Raw genomic sequence first — 19,498 nt, forward strand, 5'->3', positions numbered from 1 at the left:
GGAAATGTAAGGCTCATTTGGATTTTTCTCCTTAAATGTCTTTGTTTGGTTTCAAACACAGCCCAGATCTTCACCCAATTGAGAATCTTTGGGATGTGCTGGAGAAGGCGCAGTGGTCACAATCTCCCATCATCAATAGAGTTTAGGTCTTAGGCCCAAGCCCCCCGAGATGTCACGCATGACAGTCGAGTTTGGGTCAGGTCAGGCTTCAAGATTTTTGTGTCTTTTTTGATTATTAATGTCTTTATTATCTCTTAAAGCCTTTTGCTGCGGGGGCCGGGCTCACGTGCTGACTCTGATGGTCACGTTTCAGTAGCGGCAAGACCAGCTCTTTGCAGAACATCGCTATACGCTCGTTCTCTAAGGACAGCGTTTAATTTACAGTGGCTAAATGAGCAGTTTGTGCGTAAAAAGTGGGCTATTGTAAATGCGCCGTTTATGTTTATGAACAATGAGAGGAGGGGCAAGGAGCTGCTGCTCGAGAGCGTAACCTGCCCCGCCCTCCGCACACCTCCCGGCCTGCCCAGGTATGCGCTGCTGCATGCACATGCGCGGAACCTCTCACACACAGTGCGCTCCTACTGGGCCTTAATACCTTAACCCCTTAACTCCCACCTGAACCGAGCACATTTTCTCCAGTTTGGCTTTACCCCAGTCCAAAAGCTTCTGGAAAAAAGGTGGGAAAAAGCAACAAAACTGAGACGAAAACGATGATGAAGATGTGACAAAAAAGTGACGAAAAAATGACAAAAATATGACAAAAAATGACAAAAAAATGACCAAAAAAATGACAAAACATTTATTTAAAAAAATGACAAAAAAGTTACAAAATGAGTTGAATACCCCCCCAAAAAAGATGGAAAAAATTTGATGACGTGAGGATCCATTTAGATGAGTTTTGTAGATCTTAGCTTTCAAATGAGGCGTTGCACTGGCCTACAGGATTCGGGTAAAGCTGAACTGGAGAAAATGCTCTCAGTCCAGGCGGGAGTTAAGAGGTTAAATAAATAATTATTGGCGTCGGGTTTGTTCAGGGCTTAGGCCGATAACTTAAGTTAATTGCTCGGGCCCAAGTCGGGTCGGGCTGGATTTTTTTGGGCCTGATCTAAACTCTAATCTTCAATACAGTACAAGATCTTGGTTCAAAATGAATGCCACAATGAGCTTCTGACATGACAGAAGCTCATTGAAACAATGCCACCACAAATGCCTGCTGTCATCAAAGCTACAAGTGGTCCAATTGCCTTTCTTTTGTTGTGGCGATGTGGCAGGAAGGTTTGTGCTGGTGTTCCCCTTTTTCTATGGATTGTGGAATAGCATGCAACCGACCCCTGCGTGCCTTCAATCCCACATCCAGGTCCTATCCCGAAACCTTAGCCTTAATCCTAACCTTGATGAGAAAAATGATACAAGCAGCTGGGGAGCATAACCACTGGAGTCTGGAGCATGGAGGCCCGCGGTGATTCCTCCACTTGCTGATGAAATAGAAGACACAGTGCTGCAAAAAAGAGCATCCGTGGCTTATATACATCGGGCTGACCTTGTTTGTCAGACCGTGTGAGTAATGGGAAGTGCAAACTGAATAGCCCCTGCTGTTTTCGATCAGAAACTCTGCCAATTATCACTGATGTGTACATTAGTGTTTAAGGCTTGTAGATGTGCTCACTCCCCCTTATGCTATTGAGAGAGAGAACATGTACACTCCTGTCCGTGGGTACAAGTGCCAAATTCTCAGTGACAGATTTACAGTACAAAGGAAAGGAAGTATAGTCCGTGTTAAGAGGAAGCTACATAAGACCTTTGTCTAACTAAAGCTTCTTACTTTAGTGTGAGACCTGAAGGATCACTCACCTTAACCAGTGAAAGAGTCTCATGAATCCAAAGAAGTGAGAAATTGAGTCATTTTTGTTTCTTTGGTGACACTTTGCCCTCTATCCGGTTTGCCCGGTTTCACGCCTGCCTCTCATGTAAACAGAACAAATGCCTCAGGATCTTAATCGAGGTTCAGGACGAGTCCGGACTCGCTCTGGGATCAGTGATTGGAATGCGTGACATGTTTTCTCTTTAAAACTTTTTTCTTTTTTTTCTCCCATGGAATGTTTTTATGAGGTGACAGGTGAATCACGACAGGTGAGTCTGCAGAGGCGGGCAGACAGGTGTTCAGGGAACCTTTTTTTTTTCCTTTTTTTTTTTTTTACGACAATGGATGTAGGTGCCACATTTTGATTTGTAGGGCTATATTCTGGAAATCTTTTGGTGAAACCTGTGATCCATCCGTCAATGATGTTAAACCCAGTGTCATGTCCTCATTTTGGTCCTTGAGTTTTAAAGCAGTACTAAGTAACTCTTCCCCCTAGAGCGCAACTGCAGGTGTAGTAGCAAGTTACGATTTTTTAATTTATTAATTGTCTTGGAGAGTAAATACTACACTGACAGTGAAAGGCGAAGGGAGAGAGGGTTACTGTGCATCCAATTATACAATGGAAATATTTTTTTTCACTCAAACTTGGCTGTAAATACTGTTTAAAGTGACGTTAGCCCGCAGTTAGCTTTGCCCGTTAGCATGTTCGCTTCTTCTTCGTGATTCTATTAGTGTGTATTGCTTTCTCCGGTCCGGTGGCAGTCAAGTTGCAAACATGGTTTTCTGTCCAGAGACACCAGGGGGCAATGAAAGACCCGCCAATCATCCCATAAACACTTGTATTACCCCCACAGGGACTACGGAGAGGATTTATTAAGGTAAATAAGTTACTTAGTACTGCTTTAACATTTAGACCGGCCCTCTTTGCACTTTCATCCATAAAGTCTCAGCCTTTGGACATAACAATGTGGCATCGCATCCCCTTGAAGACGAAGGGACCAATCTTGTGTTTCTAAAGTATAGCGTAGCATTTTGCGCACTTTGACATCTTGCCACTCCAGACTTAGTGCATTTAAGTGGGAAGTACGTGGGATGGAGAAACACTCATGGCCGTGTATGTACAAGAGCCAAATACCTCAAACCAGACGTATCTTGTTTATTCACATAACACACGACCGAATGGCACGAATTTGGAGCGGTGTTCAAATGACCTCTCCCAATTACAGACAGGAAAGCGCAATGCAGGACATTTTGATGCCCCCTCCCCCCCAGAACCTTATTTATTTCAAATTAAAGGGGGGTGTTATGCCAAATTGAATTTTTGCCATGTTACAATGTCGTTCTCTCATCAAAATCATACCCAGAGCTATGTTTTGACCCACTTGCTCCTCTTTGAGTAATCTTTGAACCTTCTCCAGTGGCTATTCTCCCAGCTTCCCCTATTTCAGCTTCTCAATGTCTTGCTTAATCCTTTCGAGTTAATAACACTTTACTGAAACAGCCGCGCAGCGAAGACACGCAAGAGGAGGGTGGGAGGGGCTTACGGGGAGATCGTTCGAAAATCAGGAAGTTAAACTACGAGCTGTTTTGTTTCAGCTGTTGTAGATCTTCCATTTTCTAACCAAATAAGTTAAGATGTTTGAGATTTGGATCAAGTACCTGCATAATACCACCTCTTTAGAGCCTCACTGCGTCACATTTAACGCAGTGATTAAAGTAAAATAAGAACAGTAAGATGAAGAAAGGAAACGCTGTGAATGGGCTTCCATGGAGGTTTTGCTGCTTTGTCCTGACTACTGTCGGCCACTGATGAGGTTTAATAATTCAGGTCCTCTTTCAGATGAGTTCTTTTTAACCCATTGCAAAAGTGTTATTGCCTGTGTTCTGTTCTGCTGAGCATTAGGAGCGTGTTTATGTTTTGAGATGAACTTGTTCTCGTGAAGTGATTTATAAACTGGAAAAAGCAAAGAAAAGACCGAATGATGTGAAACTGCACCACGATAATCGGTTTATTGAAAGCCGTGTTCTGAAACCGTCCCCCCCCCTCTCCTCAGGTCGGTTAAGGAGGGCCACTCCCTGCAGCGCCCGGGCCTGCACCACAGCCCCACCTCCTCCGTCACCTCGTTGGGCTCTCTGTCCCGCGCCCAGGCCTCGGCCCTGTCCTCTCTGCTCAGCTCCTCTCACCCGTCCTTCCCGCCTCACCCGATGGCCCCCCAGTCCCCACAGGACCACATGTACCCGCCCATGTCGCGCCCCGGGACCCACCAGCCCGAGCCCTACCCCCTCATGTCGCGCCCCGGGACCCTTCAGCACGAACAATACATCCAGCTACCCCCTCCACAGCAGCAGCAGCAGCAGCAACAGCAGCAGCAGCAGCAGCAGCAGCAGCAGCAGAGGGGGTACCCACACGACCCCTACGGCTCCACACCCAGGTATGGAGGGACCGTGTGCCATGGAGTGAGTCTTCTTCACATTGTTCTGCTCTGAAAAATGATTTGTAAACGTGTGAATCCTGCAGAATGCACCACCAGGGCCCCATGCAGCATCACACCCAGGGCCCAGGGCCGCCTCCGGGTATGTTCCCTCACCCTCACTCCATGTCCGGCATGCAGGGGGAGCCCTTCGCCATGATGTCCCGGGCCCAGCACATGGTGGACGTCCTCTCGGAGGAGAACAGGCAACTGAGGCAGGAGATGGATTCGTGCCGCGAGAAGGTCGCCAAACTGCACAAGGTATTCATCAGAAATGGTCACATGGCTCCATGCTTTAGTCAGGCTTTTACAACGAGCCTTAGCCATTTTGTATTGTTGCCTATAATAATTAATATGTCGACAAAAGCCTTATTTGACAATAACGTTGTACTTAAGTCTTCGCAGAGGGTGCACTTCTGTCCGTCCCTCCAGGATTTTGCTGGAACAAAATTGGGAAAAAAACAGCAATGAAAACATGCCAGAAAAACGTTACAAAAGAGCAACAGAAACGTGAGAAAAGCATGATGAAAACACGACAAAAAAGCAAGGGAAGAAAGTTACAATCAGTTTTCTTTCAAATGTTACACTGTTGCTCTCCAGTTGCGAAGCTTTTAGATTTGGGTAAAGCCGACCTGGAGACAATGTGCTCAGTTAAGGCCAGGGTACAGAGATTGACGGTGGATGTGCTGCTCCTCACATGCTCTAGACTAATAGGCTTGTTTCATTACTGATGAATGACCCGTCTCTGGTCCGGCCTGTCTTCTCCTGTTTTAGTTGGAGACGGAGATACAGCTCGTGTCTGAGGCCTACGAAAACCTGGCCAAATCTTCGTCCAAACGAGAGTCTCTGGAGAAAACCATGAGGAACAAACTGGAGCTGGAGGTCAGGAGGATGCACGACTTCAACAGGGACCTCCGAGGTGAGAGCGTGTCCTTCATTACCCTGAAGCTGGGCATAGACCGTCCCAAGAGGTTGCATTTTCATCATCAAGTCCACTTCCTCTTTCATTTCTATGGTAGACATGGGTACATTTATGGATAACTGCAGCAACAAAATAAGCTAAATCAGCTTATACTTGGAGCCAGTTGTCACTAAACTGTGCCTATCTGACATTTGACCTGACTTAAAAATGATCACATGAGCTATAATTGTATCAAATATGGCCTGAAAGTCACAGTATTTGTCCAGCATAATGCACCTTATGTAGAAGCACTTAACTGAGACTTGACGTGTTTTTCAGAGCGAATGGAGACGGCCAATAAGCAGCTGGCAGCTAAAGAGTGCGAGGGATCCGAGGACAACCGCAAAACCATCTCCCAGCTCATCTGCCAGAGTCAGTACAGTCCTCACATGCTTCCCGGAGCAGGTCCAGAGTGTTGCGAGCGAAGGCGGTGTGTTTGTACATGTATCTGACTTGTGGTGGTTTGTCTGCGCTCAGATAAAGAGACGCTGCGTGAGAAGGAGAAGCTGGAGATGGAGCTGAACTCGCTCCGATCTCAGACCGAGGACCAGAGGCGACACATCGAGATCCGAGACCAGGCTCTGAACAACGCTCAGGCCAAAGTCGTTAAACTAGAGGAAGAGGTGCCCACATTTTTACATTTTACCTTTTAAAGGTGCACGTTGCAACAAAAAGTTAATATCAATGCGTATTTGACCACCCAGTAGATGCTTGGGTGGTTAGTATGTAAGGATTAAACAATCAGGAGCCGTGCGTTATACAGTTCTAACACCACGACGCGCAGCGGAGTTAAAACTGTTTATTATACGGCAGTGTTAATTTTCACAACAAATGTTTATTTAGTTTTAGTCTTAGTCTTTTGACTAAAATGTAATTTAATTTTAGTCGAGATTTAGTCAAAAAAAATCTTTTCAATTTTAGTCTAGTTTTAGTCGACTAAAATTGCATGTCAATTTAGTCGACTAAATTTAAGACTAATTTAGTCGACTTTGCATTGATAATATTGATTATAATCATATTTAATCTTGTTCCTCTGCTTCATGGAGCTGCTCCACATGAACAAAGCTCAGAGCTGTTCATTTGGCAGTGAATTTACATGATCTGAGGCTCTTTCAGACGGTCAGTAGAAGTTTGGATGATTTTAGTCTCTCCTTTTCATTTTTATTTAGTCTTATTTTAGTCGACTAAAATATCTGGACATTTTAGTCATAGTTTTAGTCTCATGAGAAACATTTAATTTAGTTTTAGTCCAATTTTAGTCGTCAGAAATATCACTTTGACTAAAATTAAGACTAAATATTTTAGAACCTCTGAAAAAAAGTAATGTTCGTGCTTGTAATACAGGCCTTTCATATCACTCCGCACGTAGTAGTAGAGGACACTATCTCTGTCCCCGTCCCTGCGAGAGGAGTTGGGGGAATCGCTCGTGAAGTTAACAGGAGTCCGAACAATGGTAAAAGACGAGACATTTGAAAGAAATGACATCAGCCTCGCCAGTCACGAGATGGCCGCCACATAGTTGCTTCAAACATGAGCAATACCAAATCTGCCGTCTGTATCTAAACCACCGGGTCACTGAGAGGTCAAATACGCACTAATTTTATCTTTTTTTGGTACATACAGAGTAATGCATTTTTAAATGACATTGATCTGCATTAAATCTACATTTCTTTCAAAACAATGCTGGACTTCATTTACACATGAGCATCTGTAAAATGTCTTCCCGTTTTACACTGTTGTGTCCAATTTATTTATCGAGAGTAAATATGTTTCTAAAGTGTTTATAAATGTTTAGAGGAATAAATGCTTTGCCGGATGTGCTCTGACACGCTGTGTGTGCTCCTCAGCTGAAGAAGAAGCAGGTGTACGTGGAGAAGGTGGAGCGGATGCAGCAGGCCCTGGCTCAGCTGCAGGCGGCGTGTGAGAAACGAGAGCAGCTCGAGCACAGACTGAGGACCAGACTGGAGCGCGAGCTGGAGAGTCTGCGCTCGCAACAGGTACAACGACAAAGGAAAGGCGGTTTCGCTCCTGCAGCGCCGTCCCGTCACCGCCCCGTGGCTTTGGTCAAATCTAAAGAATAGAAACCACAGAAGCAGACGGATATCACAGTGCTAATGTCCTGACCCCTCTCCTCTGTCCAGCGCCAGGGCAGCTCTCAGGCCAACGGGAACGGCCCTTCCGAGTTTAACGCGACCGCGCTGATGGAGCACCTGCGGGAGAAGGAGGAGCGCATCCTGGCGCTGGAGGCCGACATGACCAAGTGGGAGCAGAAATACCTGGAGGAGAGCGTCATGAGGCAGTTCGCCATGGACGCCGCCGCATCCGTCGCCACGCAGAGGTAATGATGGCACGAGATGGAAATGCAATGTTAATTTTGGATGGGAATTGTAGTGCAGCATTATCAACACTGAGATGCTCTTTAGAGAGAGGGTATTCAGGTTCCAGCCGCTTCTTGCTTCTTGATTTGAAGAATATGTTGCTATGATATGACATCAGCCTCTACAGGTCGCATCCATGTTCTAGGGTTTGTTAGACACACGTTTGCAAATGATGACCCCACTGTGCGTCCTGACAGAGACACGTCGGTCTCGATGTTCAGCCACTCTCCGAGCAGCAGCTACGACACCTCAGTGGAGGCGCGGATCCAGAAAGAGGAGGAGGAGATCCTGATGGCCAACCGCCGCTGCCTGGACATGGAGAGCAGGTCTGTTACCGCTCCACGTTAACCCTTAACCTCTTAGCTCCCGCCTGAACCGAGAGGGTCTTTTTCCTCACGTCATTACATTTTTTTCCATCTTTTTTTTGTTGGGTATTCAACTCATATTTGTAAGTTTTTGGTCATTTTTTTTGCAATTTTTTGTCACATTTTTGTCTTCTTTTTTTTTTTTTTTTAGCATTTTGTCACATTTTTGTCATTTTTTTGGGTCATTTTTTGTCATTTTTTTGTCATTTTTTTGTCCATTTTTTTTATCACATTTTTGTCAAATTTTTATCAAATTTTTTGTCATTTTTTGTCACATTTTTGTCATTTTTTGGAGTCATTTTTTATCACATTTTTGTCAAATTTTTATCAAATTTTTCGTCAGTTTTTTATCACATTTTTATCATTTTTGTGTGACATTTTTGCCACTTTTTCATCAATTTTTCGTCACTTTTTTTGTCAATGTTTTCTCACTTTTTTGTCTCATTTTTGTCATTTTTTCGTCAATTTTTTTGGCATTTTTTGGTCACATTTTTATCACATTTTTGTCATTTTTTTTGTCATATTTTTGTCACATTTTTGTCATTTTTTCGTCAATTTTTTTTAATCACATTTTTGTCTTTTTTTTTTAGCATTTTGTCATATTCTTGTCATTTTTTCGTCAGTTTTTTATCACATTTTTGTTGCTATTTTCCCAGCTTTTTTCCAGAAGCTTTTGGACTGGGGTAAAGCCAAACTGGAGAAAATGTGCTCGGTTCAGGTGGGAGTTAAGGGGTTAAGAACCATGACATCCAGGTTTTGTAAATGATCCTTTTGTTGTCTTCAGTTTTAACGGCGACCATTAACATTTATTTTCAGTGGCCTTCATCTAATGTGAGAAGAGCAGGTCCAGCATAGAACAACTATACAATCAAAAGACAGAACATTCACTAGAAATGCACAGTCATTACACATAGAAACATATTATTGCAACTTCATAACAAATCAATTCGTAAAATATAAAAACACTGATTATTTATTTGAACCATAAAACATGTATTTTTATATTTTTCGTATAGCCATGTCAACAACACTAAAAAAGAGACCTATATACTGAATGTCTCTTGTTCCAGAATCAAGAACCTGCACGCTCAGATCATTGAGAAGGACGCGATGATCAAAGTGCTGCACCAGCGCTCCAGGAAGGAGCCGCTGAGGTGCGACGGCCCCTCCATGAGGCCCTCCAAGTCCCTCATGTCCATCTCCAACACGGGGGCCGGCTCAGGGCTCCTGTCCCACAGCCTGGGGCTCAGCAGCTCCCCCATCACAGAGGAGCGGCGGGACAGCAGCTGGAAGGGCAGTCTGGGTCAGTGACAAGAACGTCTGCTTCTATTCTCCTTTCATTTCACTAATGTTTATGAAGGACAGGATTCAGTCTTGGATTAAGTTTTCACACAGACACTGGCCTTTTGTTTTTCACAGATGATGTAATGTTTAGATAAATGCATTCTGTTTTTTGATGTTTGAAATGATTTATGACTTTTATGATTCTAGCAGCAGGTGCTACACATACAACAATATCACACACAAAAATAAGAAACTTCCGGGTCCAAACTGTTGTTTTTTGCTGTGTTTTTCTATTGAACTCAACTTTATCTGAATCTGCTGCTGCCATAGCAACAGATAAAAGGCAAAAAACTTAATTTAACTAATACTTCTCACCTTTTCTCGAGGCGAAATGAAGATATTTTAAATAAACCCTGATTGTGTATGGAAAAAAAAAAAATTAAAAAGAGTTTTGTTGCCGGCTCTACAGAAGGTTAAAATCAGCTAAATCCCATATAGTGAATAGGGCTACGGCTCTGTTGTACCCGGAGGTGGAGCGATGACATCATCACTTAACAAAGCCATAGTTAGCAGCACGGAGTGTCAGAAAATGAAAGTGTATGTGACCGGTTTGACGGACGATGCCTGTGGTGAGTATTTATCACAGTTTTACACCAGTGAATAAGCATTTCTTTTTGTTCAAGCACATTTTAGAAGAAAAGTTGAAAAGAAAAATTGTAATCTTAAAAATAATTGTCATTCACACAGGTTCAATTTGAGAAAAATTGGTTACGCGAAAGTCCGAAGCATTGTGGGGTCTTATAAAGCTTATGAGAATCATATTTTTATAAATCAAAATATGAATTATTACTGCTTGGAAAATCTTGCATGTCTAACCACATCTTGTTTCTTTAAAGGTACATTATGCAACGTTTTATGCGGGAAAAAGGTTTTTGACCTTTCAGTGACCCCGAGGCTGTACGGGTGGTTAACATGGCACCTTTACTTACCATCCGGTAGCATCTAGGACACTCCAGGACTAATTGTTTTTTAGGGTTTCTGGAAGGTTTTCATTGCTGATGGATCTGTCTCCATGGTTACATTTACATTCCACCTAGAAAACTTAAAAAACCTTAAGGCGAGACACTGCAGGTGAATAGGGGGGAAAAAAATGTATAGATATCAATTTGAAACATTGCAGATATAAATATGAGAAAAAAATGTATTGCACTTTTTCTGTCATTTTATGTTTTCACAAAAAAATAAGGCATTTTGAGCATTAAAATGGCCAAGATTGCCTATATTTTGGGCAATGAAATCAAAATAACGAATTGAGCCAGATTAAATTTTATGGTTTTATTTTATTGACATATCAGTAACTAAGATTTTTTCAGAGGGGATTTTGGATATTTTGTTTCCCCCTGTTTTTTTGGTTTCAAAGTTGAATAAATCAGGCTAGGAATAAGATATTAAAAAATCCCTCTGAAAAAACCTTCAAAACATTGTTGTGTCTCAGACTGTAAAGTTTGGAGTCTGTGGGAGCTTCTATAAGGGCTCAGGCTCTGCCCGAGTGCGGCTTCTCTCATTCAGAGAAAACCAGCCCTGAAGTTTTGTAGCGAGTGCTCATGCTCGGCCCGTTCTTCGACTCTTCCGCTCCAGCGTCTCGTAGGAGGAAAAACACCATATTTGGGTGAAAGCGTCATCACGGGGGCCCTTAGCAGGACACGTGGATGTAAAATCTGTCAATATTTATGAATGAAAACCCGCGGGAAAGACGGACTTTCTACGCGGCGCAGCAGCTACTTCCTGGTTACCTCCGCCTCGCAGACAAAACATCATAAAATAAACATCATGCGGGTGAGTTTTGTCATTTTTATATCTGACATGAAAACTAAGATGTAAAGGGAGGAAAATAGATAAAAATCTCCACTTCGACCACTGCGTGAAAAATCAATACTTTCACCTGCCGTGTCTCGCCTTAAATAAAATTGGGCTTGGAGCGTCATAGAGATCGCCGCGATGGGAAGCAAAGGTGCCAAGTCTTACCACACGTACAGCCACTTGGGTCACTGAAAGGTCAGATACACACTATTCTTTTATTTTTCCTCTTAAAATGTTGTATAGCGCAGCTTTAATTTAATAGATATTGGTAGATTTTTTTTAAATGTATCATTTTTGACTCCTAAATAGCACTCTTAATTCTCTAAATCTAATCAAAGGTTGTGTCCGGACAGGTCGGCGTTTGGTCCCAGATCCAGACTGCAGTCCGGTTGTTTGTGACCGCTGTTCTAAAACATTCTACCTCATTTGTCGCACCCTTGTGTTCAACTGAAATGTCAAATAATAGACATTACATCATGTTGTGGTGAAAGTGTGGCCTCTCGTTTGCACCCCATGGCCATCGTGTATTACTTTCACCCGTCCACGCCCTGACAGTTCCGCGTGTGTCCTGCAGGGGTGCTGTTGGGTCCAGAGTTCAGGCCGGACTCCCTCAGGGCCGAGTCCATCTCGTCGTCGCCCTCTCCGGTCCTGCCCTCCACCCCCATGACGGCGGGACACTCCAAGACGGGCAGCCGGGACAGCTGCACCCAAACGGACAAGGGGCAGGCGGGGGAGGGCAGCAAGGCCAGCCCCCCCGCCCTCCACAGCCCCGTCCTGCCCAGTCCTCAGAGCTACCAGAGCGCAGCCTTACAGAGCATGACCCTCCCCGCGCGCCTCTCCAGCCCCAGCCCGGTCTACATCCCGGACCGCATCGCAGGTGAGGGGACATCCTGCTATTCATTCACATTTGTTGGAGCAGAGGAAAAAAGGCCGAGGTGTTAACTCTTTATATCAAGGTGCGCAGAGACGACATAGACGACATTTTCTACACGTTTAGCTGATGATTAATAACGGTCGTCCCCAACTTTGTTCCTTTGAAAGATTTTTTTGTCTCATTAAAATATGAAATATATGCTTTCAATCTTTTTAACCCCTTAACTCCCACCTGAACCGAGCACATTTTCTCCAGTTTGGCTTTACCCCAGTCCAAAAGCTCCTGGAAAAAAGCTGTGAAAATAGCAACAAAACTGAGACGAAAACAATGATGGAAATGTGACAAAAAAGTGAGAAAACATTGACAAAAAAGTGACGAAAAATGGATGAAAAAGTGGCAAAATGTGACAAAAAAAATGACAAACAAATTACAAAAATGTGATAAAAATTGGACAAAAAAATTTAAAAAAATTGACAAAAAATGACCAAAAAATGGATGAAAAAGAGGCAAAAATGTCACAAGAAATTGACCCAAAATTCTTTTTTTTTTACAAAAATGACCAAAAAAATGACCAAAAAAATGACAAAAAAGTTACAAAAATGAGTTAAACACCCAACAAAAAAATGATGGAAAAAAATCTGATAACGTGAGGAAAAAGATCCTCTCGGTTCAGGCGGAAGTTAAGAGGTTAACATTGAAATAACATGTTTTTTTTAGTCACTTAATATATATTCATTCATTTTTGTTGATCAAAGGGTTTTTAATTCAAAATGAAAAATTCACTATTTAAAGCAGTACTAAGTAACGTGTTTACCTTAATAAATCCTTTCCGTAGTCCCTGTGGGGGTAATACAAGTGTTCATGGGATGATTGGAGGGTCTTTCAGCTCCCCCTGGTGTCTCTGGCCAGAAAACCACAATTGTAACTTGTACTGCCACCGGACCGGAGCTGCCAATACACACTAATCACGAAGAAGCTAACAGGCTAGCGCCACTTTAAACAGTATTTACAGCCAAGTTTGAGTGACAAAAATGTACAATATCCCTCTCTCCCTTCGCCTTTTCTGTCAGTGTAGTATTTACTCGCACGGACAATTAATAATAACTCGCTACAACACCTGCAGTTGCGTTTATGGCCTCAAGGGGCAAGAGTTACGTAGTGCTGCTTTAATACTGTGTTATTTTTCAACACATCAAATCTTTAGCCTAAATACAGAGTTTAAAATTAGCAATACAATTTTTAATAAATAAATTCACCCTTAAAATATTCAATGTAAAAAAAAATCAAAAAAAATCCAAGGCCTTAAATTCAGCCGTCGAAATTTGCAGTAAGTTTGCTCTCAGTCATCCAGGATGTCCAGGACCTTCTGTGCAGAGACGAAGCAATGTTTCCTATTGGTTTGTGTCTTTTGTGGGCGGGACTTACAGATGAGGAAACTTTTAGGCTATATTCACACAAAGCTCGACTCTGGCTCTCGCTCAGACCTTCATGTCCAGGATGTTCTGTCTGAATTTATCGCTGCAAATTTCTCTCTGAATTTCTGTTGTTGAATTTGAAGTTTAAAACCAATACAGTGAATGTTTAGAAGGTGATTTTTTCATTTCATTTTCACATTGACCAAATAAAAAAATCCTCCATGTGTTCTTCCAGGGACAGGCTTTGTGTGTTGTGAACATTAGCTGCAGGCAGTAAAGTTTGTCAGTTGAAGCACCACACAGACCGCTGTTCCAAACCTTTTCATACACAGATGTGAACGTGTGAAACAAAATTGTGGGAGTGGGAATTATCTTTTTTCCTCCCGCTTACATTTCAGTCCCGGCGTTTTCTCTTTCAGACGTGTTCCACAGCAGCACGCTGGATCGCAGAGTCCCGCTCCACTCCCTGCCTCCCGTCACCACCACGACGGCGGCGGCACCGGCTTCGGCCGCTCAACAGGACGTGGACAACGACGTGGTGGAAATACTCATCTGATCTCGCCGCTTCACCTGTAACGTTTTTACGAGCACTTGCTTCAAAGTCACGCAAAACTAAAACTTTTTATTGTATTGCAAGGAAAGCCGCCGGTGAACGAGCTTTTCCAACTTCGTCCTGCGCTAAAACTGGACTAAAACAATAACAAGAGTCGACGCGGCATAAAAAATGTTTACCTTTTTTTTTGTTTTAAATAAGAATTTCCAGGTGAAGGATTCCTGTCACTCACGTTAAATGCACTAGATGTTTTTATTTCTGGACCAACGAACAGTGAAGCGTCACCGTAATAGACTGGGTGATCGTCTTAAAAATACTTACATACTTCCTCTACTACTTCACAAAATGCAGTAGGAACAACTCCTCGTATTGAAAGAAAATGTATTTGCGACATCAGGGTAATGATGAAGAGTTTTCAGTGAGCCGATGGGAAAAGTCGCGAGTCTCGCCACTGTCAGGACGACGGAGTGTTTGTAACTGCTATGACCTGGTTTAGTCTGGGTTCAGTCCTGGTTATTCCCACGAATCACTGCTGGAGAACTGCACTCGATGAGGCTCATTTAGGCTCTGATTTCGTACCTTAACCTCTTAACTCCCGCCTGAACCGAGAGGATCTTTTTCCCTCACGTCATCAGATTTTTTTCCAGCATTTTTTGGGGGGGTATTCAACTCATTTTTGCAAGTTTTTTCATATTTTTGTCATTTTTTCGTCAATTTTTTATCACATTTTTGTCACATTTTTTGTCATTTTTTTGTCAATATTTGTCATATTTTTGTCATATTTTTGTCACATTTTTGTCACATTTTTGTCATTTTTTTTGTCAATTTTTTGTCAATTTCTCGTGACATTTTTGTCACATTTTTGTCATATTTTTGTCATATTTTTGTCTTTTTTTGTCCATTTTTTGTCCATTTTTTGTCCATTTTTGTCACATTTTTGTCACATTTTTGTCACATTTTTGTCATTTTTTTCGTCAATTTTTTGTCAATTTCTCGTGACATTTTTGTGACATTTTTGCCACTTTTCCATCAATTTTTCGTCACTTTTTTGTCAATGTTTTCTCGCTTTTTTGTCACATTTCCATCATTGTTTTCGTCTCAGTTTTGTTGCTATTTTCACACCTTTTTTCCAGAAGCTTTTGAACTGGGGTAAAGCCAAACTGGAGAAAATGTGCTCGGTTCAGGTGGGAGTTAAGGGGTTAACAGATCAGCGTGTAGTTACTGACAATGCACTTATGCTGTTATCGAAAGTCGCAAAATGAATCCGAACTGGAGAAGAAAGGCAGACAGGGACCAAAACAAACATGGCACCACCTATGATGTATTTCTTTTCCTGCCACAATTACTGAAGAACAAAAAGCGAACGTAGAGCCTAAATGAGCCTTTAGTTTGATCATGGGGTCAGAAAGTCTCCAAATCATCTGGACAAAGTTACCGTCATCATTAACCCCTTAACTCCCATCTGAACCTGGCTTTACCCCAGTCCAAAAGCTTCTGGAAAAAAGCTGTGAAAAAGCAACAAAACTGAGACGAAAACAATGACGGAAATGTGACAAAAAAGTGAGAAAACATTGACAAAAAAGTGATGAAAAATTGACGAAAAATGTGACAAAAAAATGACAAAAATTGGATTAAAAAACTGACGAAAAAATGTGGAAAAAAATGACCAAGAATGTGATGAAAAAAATGACCAAAATGTGACAAAAAATGACCCAAAAAAAGACAAAAAAGTTACAAAAAAGTAATACCCAACAAAAAAATGATGGAAAAAGATCCTCTTGGTTCGGGCGGGAGTTAAGAGGTTAAGGCCATTACACACCGGATCACATCACGGCACGACAAACTGGTGATACCTTGTAGCTTATATATTCTCCTTGCAGAGGTGCAGAAATAAGGAATGTGCGCCCCCAGCTCTTTTTCTGTTTTTGTCAGCATCTTTTTACTGTTGAAATATGGACCTTTATACAGATTGTTGAAGTGTTCATTGCCTCGGCCGTCAAAGATTGTCCCGCTTTACACAAAGTATCTGTTACTTTCACTACAAGGCGCCGAGAACAAGCCACACTTATTATGTAATCGCTGATTTACACTTCACGAGCCACGGCGAGCACATTGCAACCAGTCAAATGCGAATGAGTGCAAAACATATAATTGACCTTCCACAAAGCCCCGCCCCCCTTAGCAACTGTTAATTGGTGCAATACCGGCGTGATGGCCTCCAGACTGAGGCGAAATCCGTTGCAATGTGCAGTTGAAGGGGACTCTACAACTATGGAGGCTTTAGCACGTGTCTCATGGGGAATGGGGAAAAACCCCTGGTGCTGGCTAGAATGCAACTGGCACAGTCGTGAGGACTAGTCATGCTCATGCACTACCGGGTAAGTTCTCTTCTCATGTTAGTCTGGTGTTGATCAAAAATGAGAGATGTTGTTAAGTTGGCGAGACAGTTAAGCCCACAGCTCCTGGTTCTGGTTGTGGAGGAGAGAGAGGCTGCAGTGCCGGGTGTATCTCCCTCACGGTGAGGTAATGCTTCCTGTAGCATTTAACCTCTGAACTCCCGCCTGAACCGAGAGATCTTTGTCCTCACGTCATCACATTTTTTTTTCATCATTTTTTTGTTGGGTATTCAACTCATTTTTGTAACTTTTTGTCCTTTTTTTGGTCAATTTTTTTTATCATATTTTTGTCATTTTCTTTTCAAATTTTTGTCACATTTTTGGTCATTTTTTTGTCCTTTTTTGGTCATTTTTTGTCATTTTTTTGGTCATTTTTTGGTCATTTTTGGTCATTTTTTTGTCCTTTTTTGGTCATTTTTTGTCATTTTTTTGGTCATTTTTTGGTCATTTTTGGTCATTTTTTGGGTCATTTTTTGGTCATTTTTTGTCCTTTTTTGGTCATTTGTTGTCCTTTTTTTGGTCATTTTTTGTCCTTTTTTGGTCATTTTTTGTCATTTTTTTGCTCATTTTTTTGCTCATTTTTTGTCATTTTTTTGTCATTTTTAGTCATTTTTTTGGTCATTTTTTGTCATTTTTTTGTCATTTTTTGTCCTTTTTTTGTCATTTTTGGTCATTTTTGTGGTCATTTTTTGGTCATTTTTTGTCATTTTTTTGGTCATTTTTTGTCCTTTTTTGGTCATTTTTGGTCATTTTTTTGGTCATATTTTTGCTTATTGTTTTGGCCCTTTTTTTTTTAGTCATTTTTTTGTCATTTTTTGTCAAATTTTCATCACATTTTTGTCATTTTTTTGTTAATTTCTTGTGACATTTTTGTGACATTTCCATCATTGTTTTCGTCTCAGTTTTGTTGCTATTTTCACCCCTTTTTTCCAGAAGCTTTTGGATTGGGGTAAAGCCAAACTGGAGAAAACGTGCTCGGTTCAGGTGGGAGTTAAGGGGTTAAAAAGGAAACGTGTCCGATATTCCAGCTTTTTTTGTGTGAAAATGTCTTTTGCCGAGAGTTTCTTGAGCTGTCGTTGCTGGATGAGTCGGATGGTACTTTGGGTTCAAGATGGCGCTGTTTATCCTTTTTTGTTTTGTTTTGTTTTACTTTGAAAGGGGGAAACCTGCAGCGCTCCACTATCTTCTTTGGCAGGAGATTGGGGGGGAATGCCGGGCAGCAACGGTGCGCCTGGACAGCGCCCGTTTTGGAGCGGGACATTTAGCTGGTGACTTCTTGTTCAGGCAGTGTTTGGCGAAACGGATTGACAAGCATTCCTACATTCATCCAATATTCCGTCGTCACATTGTTGTTTTTTTTCAAGTTTGACCAAAAAAAAAGAGTTTCCAAAGCCGATTTCCTGGTCACACGAGCGCTGCAGATGCACTGGGACGTCCATGTCTCTGGTTTGGCACATAACAAGAATGTAGCGCATCAGCAGCTGAGGTGGTTGAACGAAAGTGTTTGTCCAGTGGGTAAAAAGCACAAAAGTATTATTCCTTTTAATATTTTGTAACTTAACTTGTATATTGTTTTGGCTTGATTTCAGTTACTGTGTGTTTTGGACAAGGGGCCTCGCTAGCTGCTCACAGGCGGTCATTTTATGTACACTCAAACGTTTTTTTTGAAGGAGCACAAACAATTCTAAATAAATTGCAAATATTTGTGGTTTGTCTTTTGCATCTGGCCAACTTTTTCCACTCCTGCTCAGGTCAGGATTGTTAGCGACTCCAGGCTAGTCAGGGTCTTGGTCAGAAGTAGGGCTGCATAATATTGAGGGGGGGGAAGCAGTATTGTAGTAGCGAGTAGTGGCCGGGTTTGGCAGCTAATGGATACAGACGGCATCTCTGGAATCGCCCATGTATGGTCATGTTTGAAAACAGTTAAGGGGGAAAAGAATTTGGAGAAAAATCTAAACTTTCTTTAATTATTGAAAAACTACTTTAACAAATGCTCAATTATGAATATAGTTTTCTACTAAATAAAAATACAAAGACATGGGGAGGAGCAAAGTGGTTCAACAGCCCATAAATACATACATAACGGAGAATGCTAACCTAATGCTACATGTTAGCATCGGGCTAATGCTAACGGTTAGCTAGCGCTTGCTACAACTGCCATTTTTTCACTTTTACTGAACAATCTGCTGTGAGAAAATATCCATATGGGCCCGATTTACACTTGACTTTATTTATGTGATAAATAAGTTGATATTCCACCAGAAAATGGCTAAAAAGAGGGAAAAATTGTGTTCCTCTAAAGATTCTATTTTCCCCCTCGGCGAAGCCACGCCCCCTTCTATGACGAGATGCCGTCTGTATCTATACCTGGCAACCCTAGTCAGATTTAATCATTTACAATGTTGTGCAGCCCTAGTCAGGATCACTAGAGCTAACCACTCTGCCACTCGGCCCCGCTTTACTTCCTTAAAAAAAAAGAGCATTTGATCTGATCACTTGCTAATTCTCGGACAAAGCCTTGTTTCTTTTTATCTGTGCAGTTTCGACCACTTCGCTCACATGTTTCCAACTTTTTTGCTCCGTCATCTAGTTTTACATCACTTGAAACCATGAATATTATACTTTTTTTTTATTATTATTATTATTTATTCATCTTTTCCAACTATCAAGCAATAACAATCCAGCCAGTTAGCACTCAGGCTAACGCTAACAGTTTCTGCTAACTAACTCGAGACAGTTTTCTGTTTTCTATAGATGCCAGAAGTGTTACTGGTCAATATTTGAATGTTTTTTGTAAATGTCTGAAAAGGTTAAAACTGACGAGATAACGAATAGCGAGACCGTATTGTTTTTTATTTTGATGCAATAACCACTTCAGTGTAGCAGCTAGCGCAGCGTGTTTGGCTAACGATGCTAACGTATTAACTCTGCAGCGATTTCAAACAAATGTTACACAAATATTTCCTTCAGTTTACGAGCTTGCAAAAGGACCACGAGTGTTTCTGATCACACATTTTAAAGTGAACCTTTTTTAAAGACTGTAAAAAGCAAACTACGGTGTTCACATGCGTTTGATTTTG

At 41.8% G+C, this 19,498-nt stretch overlaps 1 protein-coding gene across 1 annotated transcript in view; it reads left to right on the top strand.

Moving 5' to 3' along the window:
• Positions 1-14,193, top strand: part of amot (angiomotin) — a 34,989-nt gene extending 20,796 nt beyond the window's left edge. Inside the window, exons 4-14 of the mRNA XM_079566317.1 lie at positions 3,916-4,293; positions 4,380-4,593; positions 5,107-5,251; positions 5,573-5,665; positions 5,771-5,916; positions 7,141-7,290; positions 7,435-7,631; positions 7,869-7,997; positions 9,107-9,339; positions 11,755-12,057; positions 13,889-14,193. Coding sequence (XP_079422443.1) covers positions 3,916-4,293; positions 4,380-4,593; positions 5,107-5,251; positions 5,573-5,665; positions 5,771-5,916; positions 7,141-7,290; positions 7,435-7,631; positions 7,869-7,997; positions 9,107-9,339; positions 11,755-12,057; positions 13,889-14,025 — 2,125 coding nt within the window. The 3' untranslated portion in view covers positions 14,026-14,193. The remainder of the gene's footprint in view (positions 1-3,915; positions 4,294-4,379; positions 4,594-5,106; positions 5,252-5,572; positions 5,666-5,770; positions 5,917-7,140; positions 7,291-7,434; positions 7,632-7,868; positions 7,998-9,106; positions 9,340-11,754; positions 12,058-13,888) is intronic.
• Positions 14,194-19,498: the final 5,305 nt, after the last annotated feature.

The sequence above is a fragment of the Gobius niger genome (assembly GCF_951799975.1).
Source record: "Gobius niger genome assembly, chromosome: 11".
In the NCBI taxonomy this organism is placed as follows: domain Eukaryota; kingdom Metazoa; phylum Chordata; class Actinopteri; order Gobiiformes; family Gobiidae; genus Gobius; species Gobius niger.